Here is a 24099-nt window from a genome sequence, read left to right on the forward strand (position 1 = left end):
CAAAAGGTTTTCCAGTGGAGAAGTCAAGGTGTGCCCCCTATGCAGATGCAGTGGTTGCTTTGCATTATTATGTGTTAAAGATTAGCGTGGGCGAGACTGTCTCTGAGATAAACTTTCAACGTTTGACTGTTGATTATTGGAAATGTTACAGTCAGCAGACATATTAAATATATACATGTCAGATGTGATGTCATTGGTAGTTCAGTTTATTTTGGTTGTTTGTGAATTGTTAGGAAACTGTTTTCACTCGGGTTCCTCTGCGCCAAAGACAGTGTCTTTACATGCCGTTTTTTCCTCAACAGAGTTGCAGTTAAGAACACCCAAGACGAGACAAAGAAATTCTGTGAATTGGTACAGATTAGTTTGAAAACTGAGTAAAGAGAAAAAAAACCATAAAAAAACACTAAACTTTGTTCATACTGTCGTTCATGGGAAGGAGCTCTCAGTATGCTCCTCTGGTATTCAACAGGCAAAAGTTTGTTTTGTATCCTCGGTGCCCTATGACATAAATGCATCCTGGCCGTTGCATGGGGAGTACTGAAAGCATACAGTATGTTTGCAGAAACACATTAAATACTGCAATTTATGCATGCCAGGCATACGTATGAAAATAAAGCTCAAGACAGAAAAGAAAATGCAATGCAGAGAAAATGAATTGCAAAAATAATTCTTTAGCAAAACCAATTCTTCAGCTGACTGTGTGTCTTGCGGTCTCTCTGAGCACCCCTACCTTCACCCAATAAGGACCCCAGATAAGTAGTTGTATAAATGATCAATGAAACCTCAAAGAATTCAGTGTTGGAAGTTCCAGCATATAAGCGCTGCAGCTTTTTCTGTTGCAAAGCTTTGAAGAGATCTTATATCCAGTAGTGAAAGCTTCATTTCCTGCTTGGATAATGTGTGTTGTGTAAACCATCTATAGGTTGTTATGTAGATGGAAACATGATATCATCTTACACAAAGTTACAAAATGCCTTTCTAGTCATACTTGTCATTAGTTTAAAAAAAAAAAAAAAAGCCAAATGAGTCCTCTGGACTGAGGACGGGGAGGGAGAGGCAAGACTGAGACTAATGCACTGAGACTACATTTACGATTTCAGCAGAAAAAAACTTTATCAATGTCTGAATAATTTATTCAGTTGGTTTTCAAAGATGATGGCTAACAACTTTAGAGTCAAAAATGGAATATCTTCCATATTGGTTGAACTTTTTGGTTGGGCAAAACCATTTGACCAACCACAAAACTGTTTGAAAGTCACCTTTGGGTTTTAAAAGGAAGCTGGAACAGAACGGCTTGATAAATGCGTCTTAGATAATTGTTTTAATTGTGTTTACAATGTTTTGTATGAGGATTTTTCCTTTAACTGTGGCACTTATTATTGTGCGGGTTAGACTTGGATGTCGTTGCAGATTATGGGTGTGCTAACAGGATGGGTGCATGCCTAAACCAGTTAAGTGTTGGACACAGGAGGAGCAAGAAATGAAGGCAAGAGTCAGTGTATGTTGCGGTTGTGCTGGTGGAATTTTGGGCGATCTCTGGCCTAGTCGGTCAAGAAGACGGGTCTTAGGGGAGCGTGGGGGGATGGGAGGGGGCAGATTTAGGGTGAAGGGAGGATAGCTCCAGCTCCAGGCAACATATCAAGTGTGGGGTATAATCTGACAGCACTCAGCCAAGACACATGCAGGGCTAAGACCAGGCACCCTACCAAGACTGGGGCCTGTGGGGACATCCTGGTGAGAGCTAAGCCTCCAATGGGCCTGGAGTGGTGCCAGGAGCAACACACACACACACGCATACACGTTAACACGAATGCATAGTAAATCCACACACGCGTGGTAAAGCCTGTGCAGTGTCTCTCGTACACCCACACACAAATGCAGACACACTGCGCATACAAACACCACCACACATGGGGAGAATGAATGGAGCAATAAGACAAAGAAAGCATGAGGGCTGGGGAAATACAAGGTTTGCTATTTGAATGGAAGGGTTGGAGAGCCAGTTTTGTTGTTTATGTGCGAGTGTGCATTAGCACGTCAACATCTCATTCTGTCAGACTTCCCAACTACAACAGCAACTGCTGTGTATGAAATTAGCCTAATCGAGTTAAATCAACATTTTGTGTATGTCTCTGCTGCACTTTCCTCTTGACTAATCAAGCTGTCGTTGTGTGGTCCAATTGGAAATTGCCCTGAACGTTTGACTGACCTCACATTGCTAACTGACACTTCTTTGTCTTTCTCTTTCCATTCCCCACTCTGTTTCTTTCTGTTCCTCCTTCTCCTTCTTACTGTTCCTCTGCAGATTATGTTTATTTTGAGAACTCGTCCAGTAACCCACTGCTGATCAGGAGGATAGAGGAGCTGAACAAGGTGAGTGTGAGTGGGTGTCTGAGGTTGAATTTATACCCTTGAATGCAGCACATATCCCAGCACTGCAAATCGGATATTAATGTCTCTATCTCAAACATTCAAATACACTTTAATGAAGGCACATTTTAACTAATATTAGGTGCTTTTTTTGTATATTTAAGTAAAAATAAATAAATGTATCTTGTAATGTAGAATAGTTTTGCCATTAAAATCTATTTTCATTAGCTTTTTTGATATCTGAAGCTACTTTATACTTTCTACAGCTTGTTCAGTGCAAAACTCCTCTTAGGTAGGAGGGGAATATATTAAACTGCCTAATTATTTCTTTCACTGTACATGTGTCATTTCACTTCATAATTTATTAGAGTGAACATAACATCTGAACAAATTGCACTTTGATTACAATGCAAATTTTGGTTTGGGGAATGTTGAAAAGAGGCATGTAATGATAGGCTGATTTATTTATTGAGAGAAACGAAATCATTATCTGTGCTGAAGTGTCCCAGCTTCTGAAGTGTGATGATTTGCAGATTTTTATTGCGTATGCGACAGCAAATAGGCTTTCATTCGGCTTCAGACTTACAGTCATTAAAAAAAGAAAATACAGCCTCTTAAAATTATAAGTTTTATATATCAGGGCATCAGAAAAACTTGGTCTTTTACGGGTCTTAAAATTAGGTAAATGTAACCCCAGAAGAAAAACAAAACATATTACACCATGTCATTATTTAGCAAATATTAAGCCAAAATGCGGGAGCAGCATGTGGAAAGACTAAGTATGTGCTAACTGTGTCCACGGGGATTAAAAGGGGAAGTATCAGCCAGGTGCTCCTAATCAAATTCACTTGATCATCATCAAGTATGGTCACCTCTATAAAAGCAGAAGCTTTGTCAGTTTTTTGGTCTGAAGGATTCAGGTGTGTGTGTTAACACAGTGCCAAGGAAGAAAGATGTCAGCAATGATCTTAATGAATCAAATGTTGCTGTCCATCAATCTGAGTAGGGTTAAAAGTCAATTTCCAAACACTTTGAAGTCCATCGTGCGACAGCGAGAAAGATTATTCACAGTTGCCAGTCTACACTAAAGTGGACATCCCAATAAACTCACTTCAAGGTCAGACCATGTAACGCTTGGAGGAATTGCAGACAATCCAAGAGGCACATTTAAGACACTATATAGGCTTCAGTAATTGACTGGACAAGTATGGCTTGTTTGGAAATTTGCCTCTTATCTTGAAGAGAGAACATGGCAGCATGGCTTGGAGAAGGAAAGTCACATCTGAACAAATCGCCAGGACTTCAGGAACAATATCATTTGGACAGATGAGACTATAGTGAGACAAACTGTCAAGCACGGTGGTAGAAGGGTAGTGATTTTGGCATGCTTTGCAGTCATTGAGTCAACTCCTTTTGTATACCAAAGTATTCTAGAGTTAAATGTGAGGTCATCTAAAGCTTGGCTAAAATTGTGTCACCAGGACAGTGATCCCAAGCACACTAGCAAATCTCTTCCAGAGTGGCTGAAAAGTGAAAAAATCCAAGTGATTCAATGATCCAGACAAAGTCCAGACCTCAGCCTGATTAAAATGCTGTGGTGGGACCTTAAAAGAGCTGTGCATAAATTAATGCCCACAAACCTCAATGAACTGAAGTAACACTGTACGAAGAGTGAGCCCAAGTTCCACCACAACAATGTGACAGACTGATTAAGTCGTACTTAAAATGATTTCTTCAAGTTATTATTGCTAAAAGTGGTTCTTAAAGCTATTGAATCATGGTGTGCAATTAGTTTTTCACACACTGTTTCTGCATTTTGGCTTAATTAAATAATGACACATTGTAAATGCCTTGTGCTGTTTTTCATCTGAGGTTAAATTTACCTGGTTCTTAAGCCTTGTTATGGACTACATTGTTTTTTTTTTAATGCCCAGATATGTAAAGCCTTAGAATTAACAATGGGTGTACTTTTATTTTTTACTGTTAGTGTGTTTTTAGACAATGCACTACTTGAATATGGGATGCTAGTCTTGACAAATTCTACAAACTAGATCTTAATGAAAAGAGAAACCAAATGTTAGTAGACAGATTTTTATTATACTTTTAAATGTATGATTTATGTGGTTCATATAGTAAATGGTATGTTTTTATTCAGCATAATGCAGTAGTGAAAGCAGTATTGCGTTGTAGTGTCACATTAATGATGATGTTGCTGTTAAGGTGTTGGGTAAATCCCAGCCTGCTATTTGGTACGTTGTTCAGTTAAAGAAGCAGAAAAAGAGATGTCTCTGTAGACTAGTTACAGGTGCCGGCTGTCTGTCCCCTGTTCCAGGCCTGCGCTGAATAATATGGAGAGTGTTTAATGTGATTGACACAGAGCTCAGAGTCGGCCTTCTATTCTGTCTGTCACTGTCAGTCTCTCTGCTCCTCGGGGATCTTTGGGTTTCTCTTCCATACGGCCTGAGATGCTGGTTTAGAAAATACAGTGTCTGAGGGAAAACATTTCCATTGATCAAAACTGATAACTGATCAAGTTAACAGTTTAGTCTGAAAATCTTTGTGCCCCAACAAGCTGCAAATCAGTTGGTTTGCCTGCTGATTAAAATGTGAAATAAATATGCAGTGTATAGCTTTCATGTAACTTGCATGCACATTTCTCTGTGTCTATTTATGATACTATTGTGAAAGGAAACTGTATATTTCACTGTTAAAATCACAGATCTTACTTGGGCGTGTTGCTCAGGTATATTAACAGCAGCCAAATTATATTTGAAGCCTCATCGTTTTTCCCAACCTACTCTCCAGGATGCTCCATCATTCTGTATACACCAGTATTTCTTGTTCTGCTCTTGAGGTACTGTGTGAGCTCCAGGGCCACTCTACCCAAAACCTGCATCAGGTGAAGTGCTGGTTCTTGTGCCACCTCATGGAGGCTACAGAGCAGAACAATGACTGCTATGAGCTAGCTGCAAGGTGGATTTGGAGTCTCCCAGCAAGACCAGAGACAAGAGAAGCAGCTGATTGTGTTGCTTAATTATTTGTTGGTTGCAAAGTACTTAGCAAGTAGAATATTTGCAATGGGGCACATGCACCCCCAAGAATATCTAATTCAGTATGAAACACTCCTCATTCTGCTGTCCTATATTTAAACTCTGATCCATTTAAAAAAAAAAAAAATCCTAGATAGGCCTTGTTTTTCGTTTCTTACACACAAACTCCAATGATAGTGCTGACCATAAATGGCTGTAGTACACTAAATACAGCTCTTACAGCTTAAATGTGCACATACATCATTTATGAAGTGATACTGGAAATGTTAAGATTAACTGTGGTTCATGTGGTTCACTGTGGTATGTGCTGTCACAGGGTGCTGTGGGAGTTTTATTTTTTTCAAAACTTTCTTCATTTTCAAAGAAAATGTTTTATTTTGTAGCCATAAATGGGCCATTTATCTCTCCTCTGTTCTATGGCCTTTTTTTCAAAAATGGAACTGGAAAATTGGATTTTAATTATTTGATGATTGGGAAAGTAGAAAGTCTGCAGAGCTGAAGTGTCTACAGAATGTAAATCTATGTTAGGTGTTCACTTTGTTTGTCATCCCTTCGTTCCTGATACAGTACACAATAAACTCATAAAAAAGTTAGTCAGTGCTCAAAACTTAATGCATAGTGATTTGAAAAAAGGTAAAAGCTATAACTTGGTGTCTAAATTATACTTAGTATCTTTTACACTTTAAATAATCTTACTAGGAGTATTCGTTTCTGTTTTTAGGTAGTATTCAATAAAATATTGTCATGCAGATTTTAATTTAAAAACAGTTCTGTGTGAAAACATCTATGTAGGAATTAATGTAAAGGGAAAAGAGCTGGGCTTGCACAGACAGTCCTCATCACTGCAACACGTGATTTTTTTTTTTCTTTTTTCTTTTTTTGGAGGATTGCTGTGGCCACTTTGTTTTCAGGCAAAGTTAAAAAGCTAGCCTCAGTTATGGGTTTTTCATCTGTGTGCGCGTGCCCGTGCATGCGCGTGTTGGTTCTCTGTGTGAGGCACCACTTGTTGCCATGGTAACGCTGATTGTCTCTGGTTTGCAGACAGCCAATGGGAATGTGGAGGCCAAAGTGGTGTGTTTTTACCGGCGCAGGGACATCTCCAGCACACTCATCGCTCTGGCAGACAAACATGCAAGTGAGTGACCGACCATAACCCAGCCAGCCAAAATCATGCAACAAACAAAACTGTCAACCAGGACATGAAACATTTCTTTCTGACAACCCTCTGCAGTCATATTCCACTGCAAACTTGTGGTACTTTCACATCCAATCGAACAAGATTTCCCTGAACAGAAAAATACAGCTCTGCTTGTTGTTTGGCTTGATTGTAAGCTTGTTTGCACTTCAGATTTTATCAAGGGGTGATACAAAATTGAAGTTTGTTTTCTTTTACCAAGCTGGTCCAGACTTTAGCCCCTCCTCTGATAGACCTACTTGCAGAAAGCATTCGATAAGTTATGTATATCAATATGGTAACGTCTGAGTGTTTGGGTGAGTTTAGTTTGTGCTTGAATATGCTCCTGTCCTTCAGAGCTTGGAGCATTGCTGCTTGGGCTCCATCTCAGGTGCCTTTCGTATGTTTTTATTATTATTTTTTTCTTTTTAAGTTCTGGCTACCAGGAAGTTTAGTCTGAGAGAAGCGCCTTCAAGCGGTGGTTTTAAAAATAGGGAACAGGAAATATAGAAGCTCCGTCAGAGAGACATAGAATGTGATGGTAGCTTTGATAACAGTAAAAGAAAGTAGTGTAAATGAAAACTGTTAACAGGTAACACAAGTATGTCATTTAAAGGCCAAACTATTGAGACTACTAGGTCACGTCCCTCGTGGTCAGTTGGAAATTACGCCTTCAGGGCACTGCTCCAGAGTGCTCCAAAGAAGAAGAGAAGGATACAGGATTTATTGCCACTTAGAGATATTGCTTTTGGCATGACCACCTCTTCTTCCATATTACCTGTTTGACCATGTAAAAGGTGCCTTTTTTTTGGCTCATGGAGGTACATCGAGGTCCCACTATGGGCCTTTTATGAGGTAACTATGCAGTTTGGCTACATATATTTAAGGCACTTAGTCTGTTTTCCTTTAATCTTTGCATTTTCTTCTTATTTTATTGTAATTTTCTAGACATATTTTAACTGAATAAAAACCTGTGCAGTTTGCTTGTTAGTTGAATACGGTTGTAAACCTTGTCTGCAAGCCAACCTTGCCTTGGAAGGTTATATCTATTTTAAATGTAACTTGAAAAGACCTGAGTTCATCCTCATTTGAAACTGTTGTCTATCTATTGTGTGTTTAGTCTTGTGAGAAAATATAATCGCCCACTACTACCCACTACTTAAGTTAGCAATCTGTATCCATGCTGCCACAGCGGAGCATTTGGTTGCCTCGCAACAAGATGGACCTGGGTTCAAACCCAGGAAGGCTAATGCAGCCAATGTAAGAGGTTCTTAATCTCATGGGTTCTCACTGGTTAAATAGAGGCTAAATAGATCTATGAACAGTTATTTTTCATATCGTCTCTCATCAGGAATATGACATTCTCCTATGTCAGTGGTCATGTGGCAGCAATGTAAAAGAATCAAGCAAATCAAATGGTTCATTCTGTACTCATCAGTTACAGTTTTATTATTTTTTTCCGTTTCTTCGAACAAGTAATTTCTCTGACGTCACTCCATTTTTATTGCATGTGTTTTTGACCCGCTTGTAATCCTGAATTACTGATGTACTTTCCAAGGTGACTGACAGAAGGCAACATACTCAGCTGGTTTCTACTATACCTGTTATACAAAAGAGCCGATATAGCTAAGTAGAATAACACATTAGCACTTGCTTTCTCTATGTAATGGAGTGTTTCATTAACAACGGTCCACACTCCTGACATACTCAGGTTCTTTTGGAGGCTCAAAAAGACTTTTGGCTAAAGCAGGTACACTTGGTGTCCAGAGCAGTGTGGCCAGTTTTATCAGGTAGACTTAACATTAATATGAAAGCACTAGGGCTGGGCCATATCATACCGTTCACGGTAATACCGGTATAATGTTGGGCAACGATAAGATGGGTAAAACGTGCATACGCAGTGCCTTTGTTTTCATACGCACATGGCCGAAAAAGGATGGCGGCGACGGAGAATGAGAAGGGCGAAAGCGGATTGTTGAATGAAACGGATGAACCAGAATTGGTTTGTAAAAATGCTGCAACTTCAGTGGTGTGGAACTGGTTTAGCTTTCGTCTGTCAGACACACAACAAAGCACTATTTTTGGTAGAGCATGCTAGAGGCCGTCGTTATTACCGTGTTCTTTGGAAAATACGGCACACTTAAAATCAATCCTTTGATTTTTCTGAAAATCGACAGTGCCCCTTATAATCCCGTGTGCCTTATGTATGAATTCTGGTTGTGTTTACTGACCTCGAAACGATTTTATGTCGTACACGGCGCTCGAAAAGTTTTGTAGATATTATACATGTTTATGCTGAGGATCTGTTGGCCAGTTTCCACTGGAAATGCCTTTTGGTTAAACTGTCAGCAATTTGCATTTGCACTGTTAAATTTTTGACATAACCCATAAAAAACAGATGCTTGATGGTTTTTTTTTTGGTTTTTTTTTTGCACTAATAAAGTTGTGGAGTTATAAAGTATTTTGTCTAGTGTCAATTATATCGTTATCGCAAATTTTCAAATGTATATCATGATAAATATTTTTGGTCATATCGCCCTGCTCTAGAAAGCACTCGTAAAACAGATCCGGCTAAAGCAAATAGAAAAAATCTTTGCATGTTATTTGACGTCCATTTTTTCTTGTGATAACCAGCAGTGGAAACACTGACATCCTTTAGTCGAGACCAGCAAAACCAGCCACCAGACTTTGTCTGGGTGTGGCAGGATAAATGTTAGCTCTTCGGGTGTGAAAGTGTGTGTGCGTGTGCGTGCGTGTCTGAGAGCTAGTATCCTGTTAGTGTGTGAATGTATGTGTGTGTGTGTGTGTCTGTGTCTTAACCACAGCGTCTACTGAGGAGGCCTGGGGGTTGTAACCATGGCAGAAGGGGATTGTTTATTCTGCTGGACCACACAGCATCAGCTTCTTAGTGTGGCATTCTCTTAAGAAGGTCTGATTATTTTTGATGTTTTTGTTCTTGCTCTGGTGTTGATTGAAAAGGAAATATGCTCTTATTGTATATTGGAAAGAGTCATTAAATATTGCTATTTCGGTATTTTTGTGGATCGCTTGTATCCTCTCTCTGGTTTCTTGATAAATAAATATGAATGTATAATCAGGGTTGCAGTGTTAAAAACAATACTCCAATAAAGCTAGCGTTATATGGAAGTTGCACTGTGCTGATGGATATTGCATTATGAATGTTGCATCAGTGGACTGTTCCTATATAGAGCTCTCTACCAGCTGCAGTTCAGTGAGGGGGCTTCTAGACATTTTCAATATGTAAAAAAAAATGCATGTAAGGAATTGCTGTGCACCCCATGGGTGTGGGCTGCATCCTGTCTGCATTTATGTAGCTGCAGCCCCACTTTGGCTGAGTGTATATGTGCGTCTGCATGCTTGTGTGGGTCCGCGTGTTATATGTGCATGATGTACTTGAGTTTTTAGCTCTGGGCCCTGTCGGAGGAATTGCTGAAGGGGTGCATTTAATTCAGTTTCGTTGTGGACCAGCGGAGGATGGCGGTGGTGTGTGTGTGTGCTTTTAATGTGTGTCTGCTGTGAGTCATTGATCAAATATTTTGCTTGCAAAGATTCAGAGCACTCCCTCAATGGGGCCTCCGAATCCAGTGGTAGCCCCTCCCCTGTGAGTGAAGCAGGCTCCTGAGTGGTCAGACTCTGTGGCAGATTTGGCATTTTACCTCCACGGCCCCTCCTTCCACACATTTGAATTTGCCATGACTCAAACCTTTTTTCTATTTTGGAGATGTCGCTCCTTGCTTCTATAAACAATAGGAAACACTGTTGCCAGTGAAATGATGCACAGAAAGTTGAATCAGCTTGACTAAAATCAAGCAGGTCTTCGGCTAACGTTATGTTACATCAACCTCCCCCCTTTTTTTTTTTTTTTTTTTTTTTTTTTTTTTTTAAAGGCTAAAATAATGTTCAAAAACAATGGAATATTCTTTTTATTATGTTTTAATGTCGAATAACTAAGTGCATGGTATAGGAGTTTGCACATCGTCACTTACACAGTTAGAAAGTCATAAGCTTTTACTGTGAGTAATAGCCTGATCAACTGTAGCTATTCAGACTGTTTTTGGCTTGTTTCTTTGTACAGCAGTGACTTAACCCACTGCAGGACTCGCACGTTACCTACTGTAAGCAAATAATAAACAAAAGAAATGTATATTTTATGAAAAAGTGTATAGTCTATAGGAATATTTATTCTTTTTGCCTTCATGAAATGCTGACATGTAGCTGTACAGATGGTTGTATACCATATGGATTTTGCAGAATAATGCAGGTAGCAGTCATTTTCAATATGCTGTAAACAAATAAATGAAAACCTATGAAATTAAATTCGTATCTCCTTTTTCTTCAACCTGGTTCAAGTGGTTTACTGTTTGTTGCTGAAAGATATGCCTCTGGAATGAACATAACTGCTTTTTATTTTTAATGACCTTGTTTTCTGCATGTATTTACAAGCACGCACGAAAAGAAATATCTGCCAAAACTGCATTTCGTCAGCTATTCAAACTTTTGCACACACAGCAACAGCCAGATTATTCTAATTCTGTTTCCTACTTCCTTATGTTTCCTACAAAAGCTGGTAGTCTTTAGATATGCTATTGACACTGCATAGCAGTTTGAAAGACACTGTTCACCGTGTCTACTGCACTGCTGTAGAAATGATCTTAAACATGTGACCACGTTTAAACGGGTGGCGCAGTGAGAAGATTCTGGGTTGGAACCTATTGGCTAGGTGTACTGTATTTGGGCACACAGTCTAAAGACATCCTTGTTAGGTGAACTGCTAATTCTGTATTGGCTTTAGGTGTTGGCTTTAAGCTTGAATGATTGCATGTTTCTCTATATTAGCTTTGTGATGGGCTGGTGTGCTGTACATGGTTTACTTGACCTCTAACCTAGAGTCAGGTGAAATAGTCTCCAACCCCTTGTGACCCTAAAGTGGATCGATGTATTGTTGATGGCATATTTTTCTTTCTCAACATCTGATTGAATAAGTTATTCTAGTCATTTTAATAGTTTATTTTACTGGAAGAAGGTCAATCTATATGCAGCGCTGTACATACCTTATTCAAATGGTACATCTTAAGCTCACATACATGCATCACTTGTTCCTAAGCCTTTGAAATGTGAGAAGGGGGGGCCTCCATGTTGCAGTCATGGCTTGAATCTCTAGAAGACATGATTTATTATTTTGTGACTGTAAAGGCACTTTTGTGGTTTTTCCTTCCAGCCAGAGTCAAATGAACATTAACCAGTCAAACCACATAATTTAAAACAATGTACATGGGGATTTGCTTCTTATGTCTCTTGGTAGTTACATGTGCTTGAATTTCTGAATCTCTTCATTCACTGTAGAACACTTGTCTGTTGTATCCTTAACACTTTCCTTGAGCTATAGGGATAAAATGTGGTCTGCTGCAACGACTGAACAACATCCAGGATGATTTTTGTGGTTTGAGGGGGAAAAAACAAAACAATGCACAAGCAGAACTTGAGTGAATGCATTCTGGAGCTGAAGTCCCATTGTAACCGTTATGCAACCGGCACAAAAAAATGATCGGCACTCCAACACTGCGATGTCGTCTTCTTCCTTTCTTTCTTTCTTTTTTTTTTTTTTTTTTTTTTTTTTCTTCAGCTGACTGTGTTGTTGTTGTTACTCTTACTTGGACTGTGCTGTAAAACGGGGGGTGGGAACATCATCTTGATCGTGCGCTTGAGTGAGTGGGAAAGGCGTTCAAAATCACAGTACTTTTTCTTGTTCATCTTAACCTATGACGAGGCAGATCTAAAGATGTCTATCTCAAGATTTATTTGAAATGGGTGTTACGCAGCACATAAAATGCTGTGTCTAGTCATTGATCATGTGGTGGGAGTTTAGGTGTGGTTACTGCTATTTTTGTAGTAGCAGTTAACAACAATAGCAAAAATTCAAGTAACTTGAATGACTAGATTGCAAAAAGATGTTGTAGAGCAGCTCACCATGTAAGCGTGAGGGTTTCACCCACATTTGCAAATAAAAATAGATTTTTTTTTTGGGAACACATGTATGAACATAAAGTAGTACAACATTGAGCACAAGTAGGCCCCAGGTTTCTCAACAAAAAACTGAAATACAGCAACAGCAGTGACAATGCTGTCATTGTTTAATGTGGAGTCTGTCTACACACAAATAGTGTAGAGTAAAGAGGCGGAGCTGTTACTGAGACAGTGAGCTCAGGTGGAGGGAAAAAACAGCACTTGCAATTGGAATCAACTTTAAAATCTTTACTGGGAAAAAAACAACTGTTCAAAAAACTCCAAAGTGAAGAAAAGCAAAGAAGAAAAGCAAAATCTAAAGGGGGATATGGGGTGTACACTTTTATTTCAAGGGTTTTGTAACATTATTATCTTTATATAATAGGTCTGCTGAATAAAGTTAAATAATGTTTTTTTCCACAGGCCATTGAAAGTATATATTTTTAATATATACTAATATATTACGGCAGTAATGACAACGTGAATCATAATTCACTTCGGCAGTAATGACACCCGGTTACGCCAATCGGAGGTCACTAAAATCAATATTGAATCGGTGTGCAACTTTGTCAAAACAATGTCGGACTCTGTAGTTTTCTCTGGTCCCCTCCCCAATCAGACCAGGAGTGCATGTTCAGCTGCATGTTCTCCTTAAATTGCTGGCTGTCTGAGTGGTGTCCCGGAAACGATGTGGGCTTCATAGATAATTGGCAAACCTTCTGGAGGAAACCTGGTCTTGTTAGGAGAGACGGCATCCATCCCACTTTGGATGGAGCAACTCTCATTTCTAGAAATATGGACAAATTTATTAAACCCACCAAAATATGACTATCCAGAGTTGGGACCAGGAAGCAGAGTTGCAGTTTTACACGCCTCTCTGCAGCTTCTCTCATCCTGCTACCCCCCCCAAAAACCCATCTCCATAGAGACTGTGTCAGCTCCCAAAAATACAAAAAACAAACTAAAAACCAGCAACAAACAACTTAAACATAAAAAATCACAAAGAAAGAACAATACAGTATCCACATCTGAACCAAAGAGTGAAACAGTGAAATGTGGATTGTTAACCCTCTGGGGTCGCCAGACGCGCTGGCGCGTCAAAATCACATGACCAATTTAAGACGACACAACTACAAGATGCAGCGAGTCAGAGTCTCCGTTTCAACTTGGGTCGAAAGTGCGGACTTCAAACTATATACCAGTTTTTGAATTGTGTCGATGGGCTACGTAAAACCAGTTATGATGAAAAATACACGTTTTTTTTCCTGAACAAAACAGTGGTGTTTACAGCGGGAAGGACGGTAAAAACAGCGTTTTCTACAGACATCGCTAGCAAACACTCTCTACTTGTGTGTGAAAAAAGAAAAAAATACCCCTTCCCTATTGGTGTTAGTTTACCATGTCAGCCAATCAAAAAAATGATTTGGCAACATGTGACACTTGGTGGTTTAGGAAGAAGGGGAAGATTTTTAGGAGTGACACCCCTGACGGAAAGCAGGTGAGCGAAAGAACGAGAGAGAGAGCGAGTTTTCATATGTGAGACATTAGTGACGTTTAGCGTGTTTGGAGGCTGTAGTTAGTGTGCTGTGTAGTTATTGTTTTGTATTGTGTGTCAGTTATACTGCTGAATTTCATATTTGCTCTAAAAAAGCCGTCAAAGGCAGATTCCAGTGTAAACGCTGTTCCCACATGGAAAACAGGACTGATCCACCTCCTGCTGTCAGACCTGTAGGGTTTAGGCCTTTGGTGTTCTACTCTGTCTTATACTGAACACAAACTACATTTTTTGGACTGGCACAAATAATTTGTGTGCCTTCTTATTTGATGCAGCACACCTGATTGTTCTGTAAATAGATTTAAATGGTTATATAAAAAATGCCTGAGGCCTTGGCTGCATTTTTAGGTAAATAGTACCATATAACTTTGTTTGCAAAACTTTTTAGATTTTTAGAAATGTACAATTTCTATTTGCATTTCAAGTTATGAAATTGATTCGTTAAACATGTTTGTGGGTTTTACAGTAAAAAATCTAACTTTTTTCTACTCAAATTTTGAATTTTTTGTCCTAATTTAGATCAACTGTCATAATATAGTATACCAAAATGAAAAAATAACTCAAATTTCAGATATTTGAGATTGTGCAGAAAATAATGATACCAAACAAGGCAAGAAAAACATATTTTAAAGGTGAAATATAGAGGTAAAATCAAAAGTAGTCAAAAACGGCCAATTATACCCTGGACCCCAGAGGGTTAAATATTAGGTCTCTCTCTCCTCCAAGTCTCTGTTAGTACATGACTTAATAATTGATCAACAAATCAATTTACTCTGCCTTACAGAAACCTGGTTGCAGCAGGATGATTATGTTAGTTTAAATGAATCAACACCCCCGAGTCATTCTAACTACCAGAAATCTCGAAGCACAGGCCGAGGGGGCGGTGTGGCAGCAATTTTTCACACCAGCCTATTAATTAATGAAAGACAAAGACAGACTTTTAATTCATTTGAAAGCCTGATGCTTAGCCTTGCCCACCCCAGCTGTAAAACTCAGATGATAACAAGTAAGACTGGTTTCTATCGTCCACCTTGGCCTTACACAGAGTTTCTGTCTGATTTCTCAGACTTTTCAGACGTATTTTTGAAAACGCAGCTGTTTCGTCCACAAGTAAACGGTGTTTGGACTCACCGAAAACTGAGATTTTTTTTTTAAAAACTCCTTTTTTGAGTTTACATGTGGACGAGGAATACAGAGTTCGCCACGCAACGTCAAAGGTATGTGCCTTTTTTCATGGCACGCTGTACGCCACGTTATTGTTTACATGAGATGAATTGCAGAATGGCAGATGGAGACAAAATACTGTTAATCTGACTATCTGCAGGTTTTACACGCTTACATACACACGAAGTTAATGTCCCTTCATTTACAAAGGCAGAGGTGTCACGATGTGATTATTTTACGTGTAGTTGTTTTTTTTCCTGTGTAAAAATATTCAACATTGCTATCAATACATTTTTCAGATCACAAATCGTGGCAGGATCAGCCTGACATTATTTGTATCCCGCTGTAACTTTACTGTATAAAGAGCTAACATCTCCAAAATGTCAGGAGTCGTTAGTCATTACAAGAAGTGTTTGTGAACTAAAAATCACAGATGTGGCATACTGTTTGTCCGTGATTTAAACAGACCAGCGCTGCTCCCGACGAAGGGAAAAGCAATCCTGCAGGGGAGACCTACCTTGGCACTTGTGCAGGTGAAGCCAAAGGGAAGATATGCTTCACTATATTTTCTAGTCTTTGGCTTAGAATGAAGTTGGTTTGGAAACATATTCAGCTATGCTTCATCTCCTGCTTTGCGTTTCTGTATACGCCCATGCTAGCAGTGTCCAAGCGTTTTGTCCCCCACCCCCCTCCCCCCCCTTTTCATCCCGCGCCCCCCCCTGCGGGCCCCACACTTTGGGATGGTCTGCTCTAGACCTTGTTTTAACATATGGCATAGAAACTGAACTTTTAACAGTGTTTCCTGAAAGCCCTCTCCCGTCTGATCATTTCCTGATAACATTTACATTTTACAATAATTGATTACACAGCAGTGGAGAGTAGACTTTGTCACAGTAGATGTCTTTCTGAAAGCGCTGTAACTAAGTTTAAGAATATAATCCACCCACTGTTATCATCTTCAATGCCCTGTACCAACACAGAGCAGAGCAGCTATCTGAACGCTACTCCAACAGAGGTCGATCATCTTGTTAATAATTTTACTTCCTCACTACGTACAACTCTGGATACTGTAGCTCCAGTGAAAACTAAGGTCTCTAATCAGAAGTACCTGACTCCGTGGTATAATTCTCAAACACGTACCCTAAAGCAGATGACTCGTAAGCTGGAGAGGAAATGGCGTGTCACAAATTTAGAGGATCATCATTTAGCCTGGAGAAATAGTTTGCTGCTTTATAAGAAAGCCCTCCGCAAAGCCAGAACATCTTACTATTCATCACTGATTGAAGACAATAAGAACAACCCCAGGTTTCTCTTCAGCACTGTAGCCAGGCTGACAAAAAGTCAGAGCACTTTTGAGCCAACCATCCCTTTAATGTTAACTAGTAATGACTTCATGAACTTCTTCACTAATAAAATTTTTATAATTAGAGGAAAAATTACCAATAATCATCCCACAGATGTAATATTATCTACAGCTACTCTTAGTACCACTGATGTTAAGTTAGACTCTTTTTCTCCAATTGATCTTTCTGAGTTAACTTCAATAATTACTTCCTCCAAACCATCAACGTGTCTTTTACACCCCATTCCTACAAAACTGCTCAAAGAAATCCTTTCATTAATTCTTCGATCTTAAATATGATCAACCTATCTCTAATAATCGGCTATGTACCACAGGCCTTCAAGCTGGCTGTAGTTAAACCTTTACTCAAAAAGCCATCTCTAGACCCAGCAGTCTTAGCTAATTATAGGCCAATCTCCAACCTTCCTTTCATATCAAACATCCTTGAAAGAGTAGTTGTCAAACAGCTAACAGATCATCTGCAGAGGAATGGGTTATTTGAAGAGTTTCAGTCAGCTTTCAGAACTCATCACAGCACAGAAACAGCTTTAGTGAAGGTTACAAACGACCTTTATATGGCCTCTGACAGTGGACTCATCTCTGTGCTTGTCCTGCTAGACCTTAGTGCAGCGTTCGATACTGTTGATCATAATATCCTATTAGAGCGATTAGAACATGCTGTAGGTATTACAGGTACTGCACTCCAGTGGTTTGTATCATATCTATCTAATAGACTACAATTTGTACATGTAAATGGAGAGTCCTTTTCACACACTGAGGTTAATTATGGAGTTCCACAGGGTTTGGTGCTAGGACCAATACTGTTTACATTATACATGCTTCCCTTTGGCAGCATCATTAGAAGACATAGAATAAATTTTCACTGCTATGCAGATGACAACCAGCTCTATCTATCCATGAAGCCAGATAACACACACCAATTAGTTAAACTGCAGGAATGTCTTGAAGACATAAAGACCTGGATGGCTGCTAACTTTCTGCTTCTTAATTCAGATAAAACTGAGGTTACTGTACTCGGCCCTGAAAAGCTTAGAAATATGGTATCTAACCAGATTCTTACTCTGGATGGCATTACCTTGGCCTCCAGTAACGCTGTGAGGAACCTTGGAGTCATTTTTGACCAGGATATGTCCTTCAATGCACATATTAAACAAATATGTAAGACTGCTCTCTTCCATTTGCGCAACATCTCTAAAGTTAGAAATATCCTGTCTCAGAGTGACGCTGAAAAACTAGTTCATGCATTTATTACTTCCAGGCTGGACTACTGTAATTCATTATTATCAGGATGTCCAAAAAACTCCCTGAAAAGCCTTCAACTAATCCAAAATGCTGCAGCAAGAGTACTGACAGGGACTAGAAAGAGAGAGCAGATTTCTCCTGTTTTGGCTTCCCTTCATTGGCTTCCTGTTAAATCCAGAATTGAATTCAAAACCCTGCTCCTCACATACAAGGTCTTAAATAATCAGGCCCCATCTTATCTTAATGACCTTGTAGTACCATATCACTCTATTAGAGCACTTCGCTCTCGCTCTGCAGGCTTACTTGTTGTTCCTAGAGTATTTAAAAGTAGAATGGGAGGGACAGCCTTCAGTTTTCAGGCCCCTCTTCTGTGGAACCAGCTTCCAGTTTGGATTCGGGAGACAGACACTATCTCTACTTTTAAGATTAGGCTTAAAACTTTCCTTTTTGCTAAAGCATATAGTTAGGGCTGGACCAGGTGACCCTGAATCCTCCCTTAGTTATGCTGCAATAGACGTAGGCTGCCGGGGGATTCCCATGATGCATTGAGTTTTTCCTTTCCAGTCACCTTTCTCACTCACTATGTGTTAACAGACCTCTCTGCATTGAATCATATCTTTTATTAACCTCTGTCTCTCTTCCACAGCATGTCTTTTATCCTGTCTTCCTTCTCTCACCCCAACTGGTCGCAGCAGATGACCGCCCCTCCCTGAGCCTGGTTCTGCCGGAGGTTTCTTCTTGTTAAAAGGGAGTTTTTCCTTCCCACTGTCGCCAAAGTGTTTGCTCATAGGGGGTCATATGATTGTTGGGTTTTTCTCTGTATCTATGAAGCGCCTTGAGGCGACTTTTGTTGTGATTTGGCGCTATATAAATAAAATTGAATTGAATTAAACTGAATTTCACAGTAAAACTCTGAGCCAATGACCTGGTGCTGTTACTCAGGACACTGAATTATTATTAACATTAATTATTAACATCTACACCATCACAACCTCTGCTTTCTGCAGCAGGAGGCGCTTCTTAAGAGCACATGGCAGTCCTCAGTTCTGAGAACGGTCAGATGAAGCTACCACATGCTTAAAGGCTTATAGACACACAAAGTCACTCACTGGTACACTTAAACATGAAGACACAAATACTCATGAACACACACCAAAATACAATATTGTGAGTTGCCTTTTTGCCTTATTTTAATGTTAGAAAGTCTTTTAAGAAGACAAAGGCTCTCCCCCCCCAATGCCTTAGTTTAGAATATATGTATACCTTATTTTATTTAAGAAAAAAAATAAATCTGGTTTTAGGATGGTATGTAAATGAAATGAAAGGATTTTGTTATTTTGACAGACGTTATATCCAGTGATTATTGAAATAATCAACAGCCGCAGCCCAAGTTAATTAATATCACATTTTAAAAGTAAACGGCTAATGGAGGACAGGGCAGTTAGATAAGTGTAGAAAATATCATCTCAGTTTAATGTTGGGCATTTGGTTCATTGCCAAAACCATAATCAGAATTATTTTGGTGAGTTTTGGTGAGTAATTGTTATATATATTATATTGATCAAAACAGGCCTTTGTTGAACTTTTACTGTAACTGTAAATAGAACTTTATTAGTCATTTGAGTTAATGAGGAGGCAGAGGAGGACATGAGGCAGGATAAGGGTGATGTGATGTGAAGAATGATGGAGTTGGGCTAAGATTAGTGTACCTTGTACCAGGCCACTGTTGGATGTCTGCAAAGGTATGTGTGTGGAGGTATCTTAAGGCTCAGAGAGAGTTCTTAGTTCAGCACCTGGATTCTGCTTCATAGTTTTTCACTTTGCGTCAGTCCATTGTAAGTGAGCTTTGGGCCACAGAACACCACAGCATTTCTGGATCGTGTTCACACATGGTTCCTTTTTAGCATTGATAGAACTTTAAACTGCATTTGTGAATGACATGCCAAACTGTGTTCACAGACCATGATTTCAGGAAGTGTTTCTGAGCCCATGCAGGGATTTCTGTGACAGAATCATGGCTGTTTTTTAATGCAGTGCTGTCTTAGGGCCCGAAGGTCACGAGTATCCAGTAATGATTATCAGCCTTGTGCACAGAGATTTCTCCAGATTCCTGGAAACCTTTGATGACATTATGTATTGTTGATGATGAGATATTCCAAGTTTTCACAGTATTACATGGAGGAACATAGCTCAGAAATTTCTTCCACAATTTTGCAGATCAATTTTTTTCCTTTTTGGCAGATTAAGGAACCTTTGTTCACCTTTACCTCTACGAAAGTCTGTCCCTCAATAAGACTTTTTATAACCAGTCTTACTGACCTTTTCCCAACAAACCTACTTATTTGCAAAATACTCCACCACACATTCCTTTTGAGTACCACTTTTCCATTCTTTTGTTGCCCCGCCCCCAGAAGCATTTTGTTCCGAACATGTTACATTTTCTTAATTTTCTTTTTTCTGCTGTCAATACGGATTTAATAGCTCTGCAAGTCATTGATGTCTGTTATTTTAGACAGCCTCCAACCTTTGAAATTAGGATTATGACTGAAATTTAAATTCAGTTAATTAAATAAAGTTTCATTTTTTAAACTTAATAGTCATGGATATGATGGGTTGGTTATAAGAGGTTTACCAGTGGTATTTTAGTAATTACATGAGCCTCTCTGCAGCTGTTTGCAGTTCAGTATATCATAAAAAGTGGTCTGTTTCATAAAGATGTAGTCAGTTGGTTAAGTTAACACCAATCAGCTATGCTTTCCTCACCTCCTCAACTTGCCCTGAAGCCTGCTCTCTCCTCTCCTCTCACCATCTCAACACAGTAAGGCGACCCATTCATCAATAATTGATAATTGGCTGGGACAGGTGAGATGGAGAGGCAATTTGTAGAGTATGGTGTGGGTGCACTGCCAGGAGATTGGCTCCGAGGAGGAGGACTGAGGTTGGGGAGTTGAATTGCTTCTCAAGGACTCACAGCCAGGGGCCAGCTGGAAGGACCAGCCCTGCTGATGGACCACTACATAATCCTGCTAGAGTGTGTGTGTGTATGAAGTAATAGATATGGGGATGCAGAAGCAGAGTAACACACATCCAAACACTCACACCCACATATTGAGACTTAGCTTTGAAGTCAAGCAAATACTATTTATATTGTAAAATCAAGAAACATACATTTTCTTCAAGGTCAATCTGGATAACATGAAGGTCACCATCGGTAAATTCACCAGTAATCTATTACAGGGAACAGTTTCACAAAACACAAACAGGGAGGTAGGCATTAAATACAGGCAGGCTTTGTGAGTCCACTGTGATCCTAAATTGGCAGGAATGCTCGAAGTGGTTCAAGAGTGCAAAAGGAGACGACCTCAAAGGGGACAACAGCCAAATTTAATTTATTTAGGCTTTTTTTTTTTCTTATTTAAAGGCATACAAAGTTTCAGGTTTTTAGTCTCCAACAGAACTCCTGGTCTTTGACAGGGCTTCACATTTTTTTTCCCCTACCAACTCAAACCTCAAATCTAATCTCTTATTCTGCATCCTTATTCCTTTCCTTCTAATAAGGCCTATTTTGACATTAGAATAATACCCCACAACTCCAGATATTCTTTAGTGTAAGAAATCCTCTTATATACTTCACATGTATGTTTTTTAGGTCAACTGGGACTAATTGTGGCTATATTTGTTTATATAATGGGATATTATTGAGAGACAGATAAAATGAGCAGTAATATATCCTGGAGGATCAGGGGTTAATTAAAGTACTCCGGCTTTGGATCTTATTGTATATAATTCCTCTGTTTCCTCACTTTGCTTTCTTTCTTTCTTCATCCATTCTAGTAACAGTACTTTATTGCTATATTCAATCAGAGGTAACACTGAGTCTAATTACTAGTTTTAAATGTATTTACTGTCCAAAAAAAAATACCCAAAACATTGATTTACTCTTAAATATTTTCTATGCATACTTTTGCATCACAGTAAAGCCAGTTTCACTGATATTCAACACAACTTTATTTGCACAATATAAGTTTGATTTATTTATTTATTTTTTAATTGCCAGAGCAATGTCTTGTAAAGGACAACCGACGTGTACTTCCAGTTTTTAACATCTGATTCATGGTAACTGCTGGGAACATCAGTACAATATCTTTATAGAAATGAGATTCACAAAACATCTCTCAGGTTAATCTCTGGTACTTTTCCTGTTTGGATCTTGGTCCATATTTTCCTGCCTTCACATGGAAGAAGATGGTGAACGCTGTGTGTGAGTGTGTGTGCGTGCCTCTGCGTTGCTCTGCCTGGGCATTGATAGTGTGTCTGCTGGGTGCTGAGTGCTGGGCAGAGTGAGGGAGAGATGGAGTACTTATTGATTTTGGCCACACATCTCTTCTCCTGAAAATCCCTTGATTGCTTTTGTTCTGCTCCCTGTCTCCCTCTTTCTGTCTCGCTTCCTCTAATGAAACTCCAAATGAATTGGAGCACGTACTGACTGCTCTCCCGCTCTTCGTTTCACTTCTGCTCTCTCATCGGCCTCCTTCCTCACTCTCTCACTCCGGCTCTCCCTGCTGATTTCTCTATTGCTCCCCTTCTACCCCTCTCTCGTTTCCTCGATGTGTTTATGTTGCTCGGCCTACATCTTAAGCTCCCATTCTCTTTATCACTTTTGTCACATTTTTCTCCTGTGCTCTTCTCTACTGTTTTCTGTCTCTGTTTATTTTACCATCCATCTCGTCTCCTTTTCCCTCTGCGTTTCCCTCATTCATCCACATCCATGGGAATAGGAATTAATATTGGAAATGTACTAACCCACTAGCCATGGCTCAATCTTTTACTAAAGGATGACTCAGATACATGGCTCACTTAAACAGGCAGACATCTCTTCAGCAATCTCTCTGTCCAGTCATTCTTGGACCTCTTTACTAGAACTATTCTTTTCTCTTTTTTTTTTTTTCCTTCCCCTTCATCTCACCTGGTGCCCTTTGATTTTTGCTTTTTCTACATGCAAACATGAGGGAGAGAGTGAGAGGGAGAGCGAGGGGGAGAGAGATAACAACTAATAGAAGACAAATCTTTGAGCTCAGCTTCTGACTCAAGAGAAATTAGCTCAATCAGCAGCACGCAACTAAAGTGTAACTCCTGAATTGTACACCTCAAGTTCAGCTTATTAGTCAGTCAATATACTATCCAATTTGTGAGAACAGTTAAATAAATGTCTTCTGTGATTTAAAAAAAAAAGAAAAAAAAAAAAAAAAAAAAGGGCTTTTATCAAGTCTTAAAAATAACGGTAACAAGGTGAGAGAGACTAACAGAAAGATTTTATTGGTTGTGTTCTGGGAAATATACAACCCAGCCGTTCTTTTATCCAGTCAGCCATCCATTCAGTCAGTTTCTTAACCTATTATCTAATTCAGGGTCATGGGAGAGGCTGGAGCATGTCCTATTTGACATTTGATTAGAGACAAGGTTTACCCTGGGGAGGATAGCAGGCTAACACAGAGAGACAGACAATCATTTATGATCATGCTCACACTAGGGCTGGGCGATATGGCCTAAAATTCATATCGCAATATAATTTGAAGCATGTGCGGTAACGATATATATCACGATATATTCTTTTCTTCTGTATAACGTATTTTCCACACTATAAAGCACACTTAAAATCCTTGAATTTTCTCAAAAATCTAGAGTGTGCCTTATGTATGAATTCTGGTTGTGCTTACTGACCTCGAACCGATTTGGGCGTGCAGAAATCTGTTAAAAAATGTTTTAGTACAACTTTGGTTAGCCGCACTGCTTGATGGATTGTCAGAGCATTACGGCAAGCTACATTGTAGCCACAGCCACCCTGGGGTGCACTGACAGAGGCGAGGCTGCCGGACACTGGCGCCACCGGTATACGATATCGTTTCTATTGTATATCGTTTCTATCGCCCACCCCTAGCTCACACCTATGGCCAATTTAGAATCCCAAACAGGCAGACACCAGTTGCCCAGCAGGTTTGAACCCAGAAACATTCCAAAGCATTGATTTTGCTTATCTGGACCTTGTGTTTTTAGTGGGAGAGGGAATTTTAAAAATTATGTATTTTTTGTGTGTGTGTGTGTGTATATATATATATATATATCCTGGAATACTTTATCTTTTTGCAAGTGTAGTACA

The 24099-nt window shown here is 39.4% G+C and overlaps 1 protein-coding gene across 2 annotated transcripts in view; it reads left to right on the plus strand.

The window, feature by feature from the left end:
* mta1 (metastasis associated 1) overlaps positions 1-24099 on the plus strand; it is a 47940-nt gene that overhangs the window by 7383 nt on the left and 16458 nt on the right. For both annotated transcript variants that reach the window (XM_085257125.1, XM_085257126.1), the window contains exons 2-3: positions 2306-2373; positions 6462-6555. In XM_085257125.1, coding sequence (XP_085113251.1) covers positions 2306-2373; positions 6462-6555 — 162 coding nt within the window. The remainder of the gene's footprint in view (positions 1-2305; positions 2374-6461; positions 6556-24099) is intronic.

The sequence above is a fragment of the Mchenga conophoros genome, linkage group LG19, assembly GCF_057382185.1.
Source record: "Mchenga conophoros isolate Kocher_MC1m ecotype Shallow Benthic linkage group LG19, M_conophoros_male_GT1.1, whole genome shotgun sequence".
NCBI lineage: Eukaryota > Metazoa > Chordata > Actinopteri > Cichliformes > Cichlidae > Mchenga > Mchenga conophoros.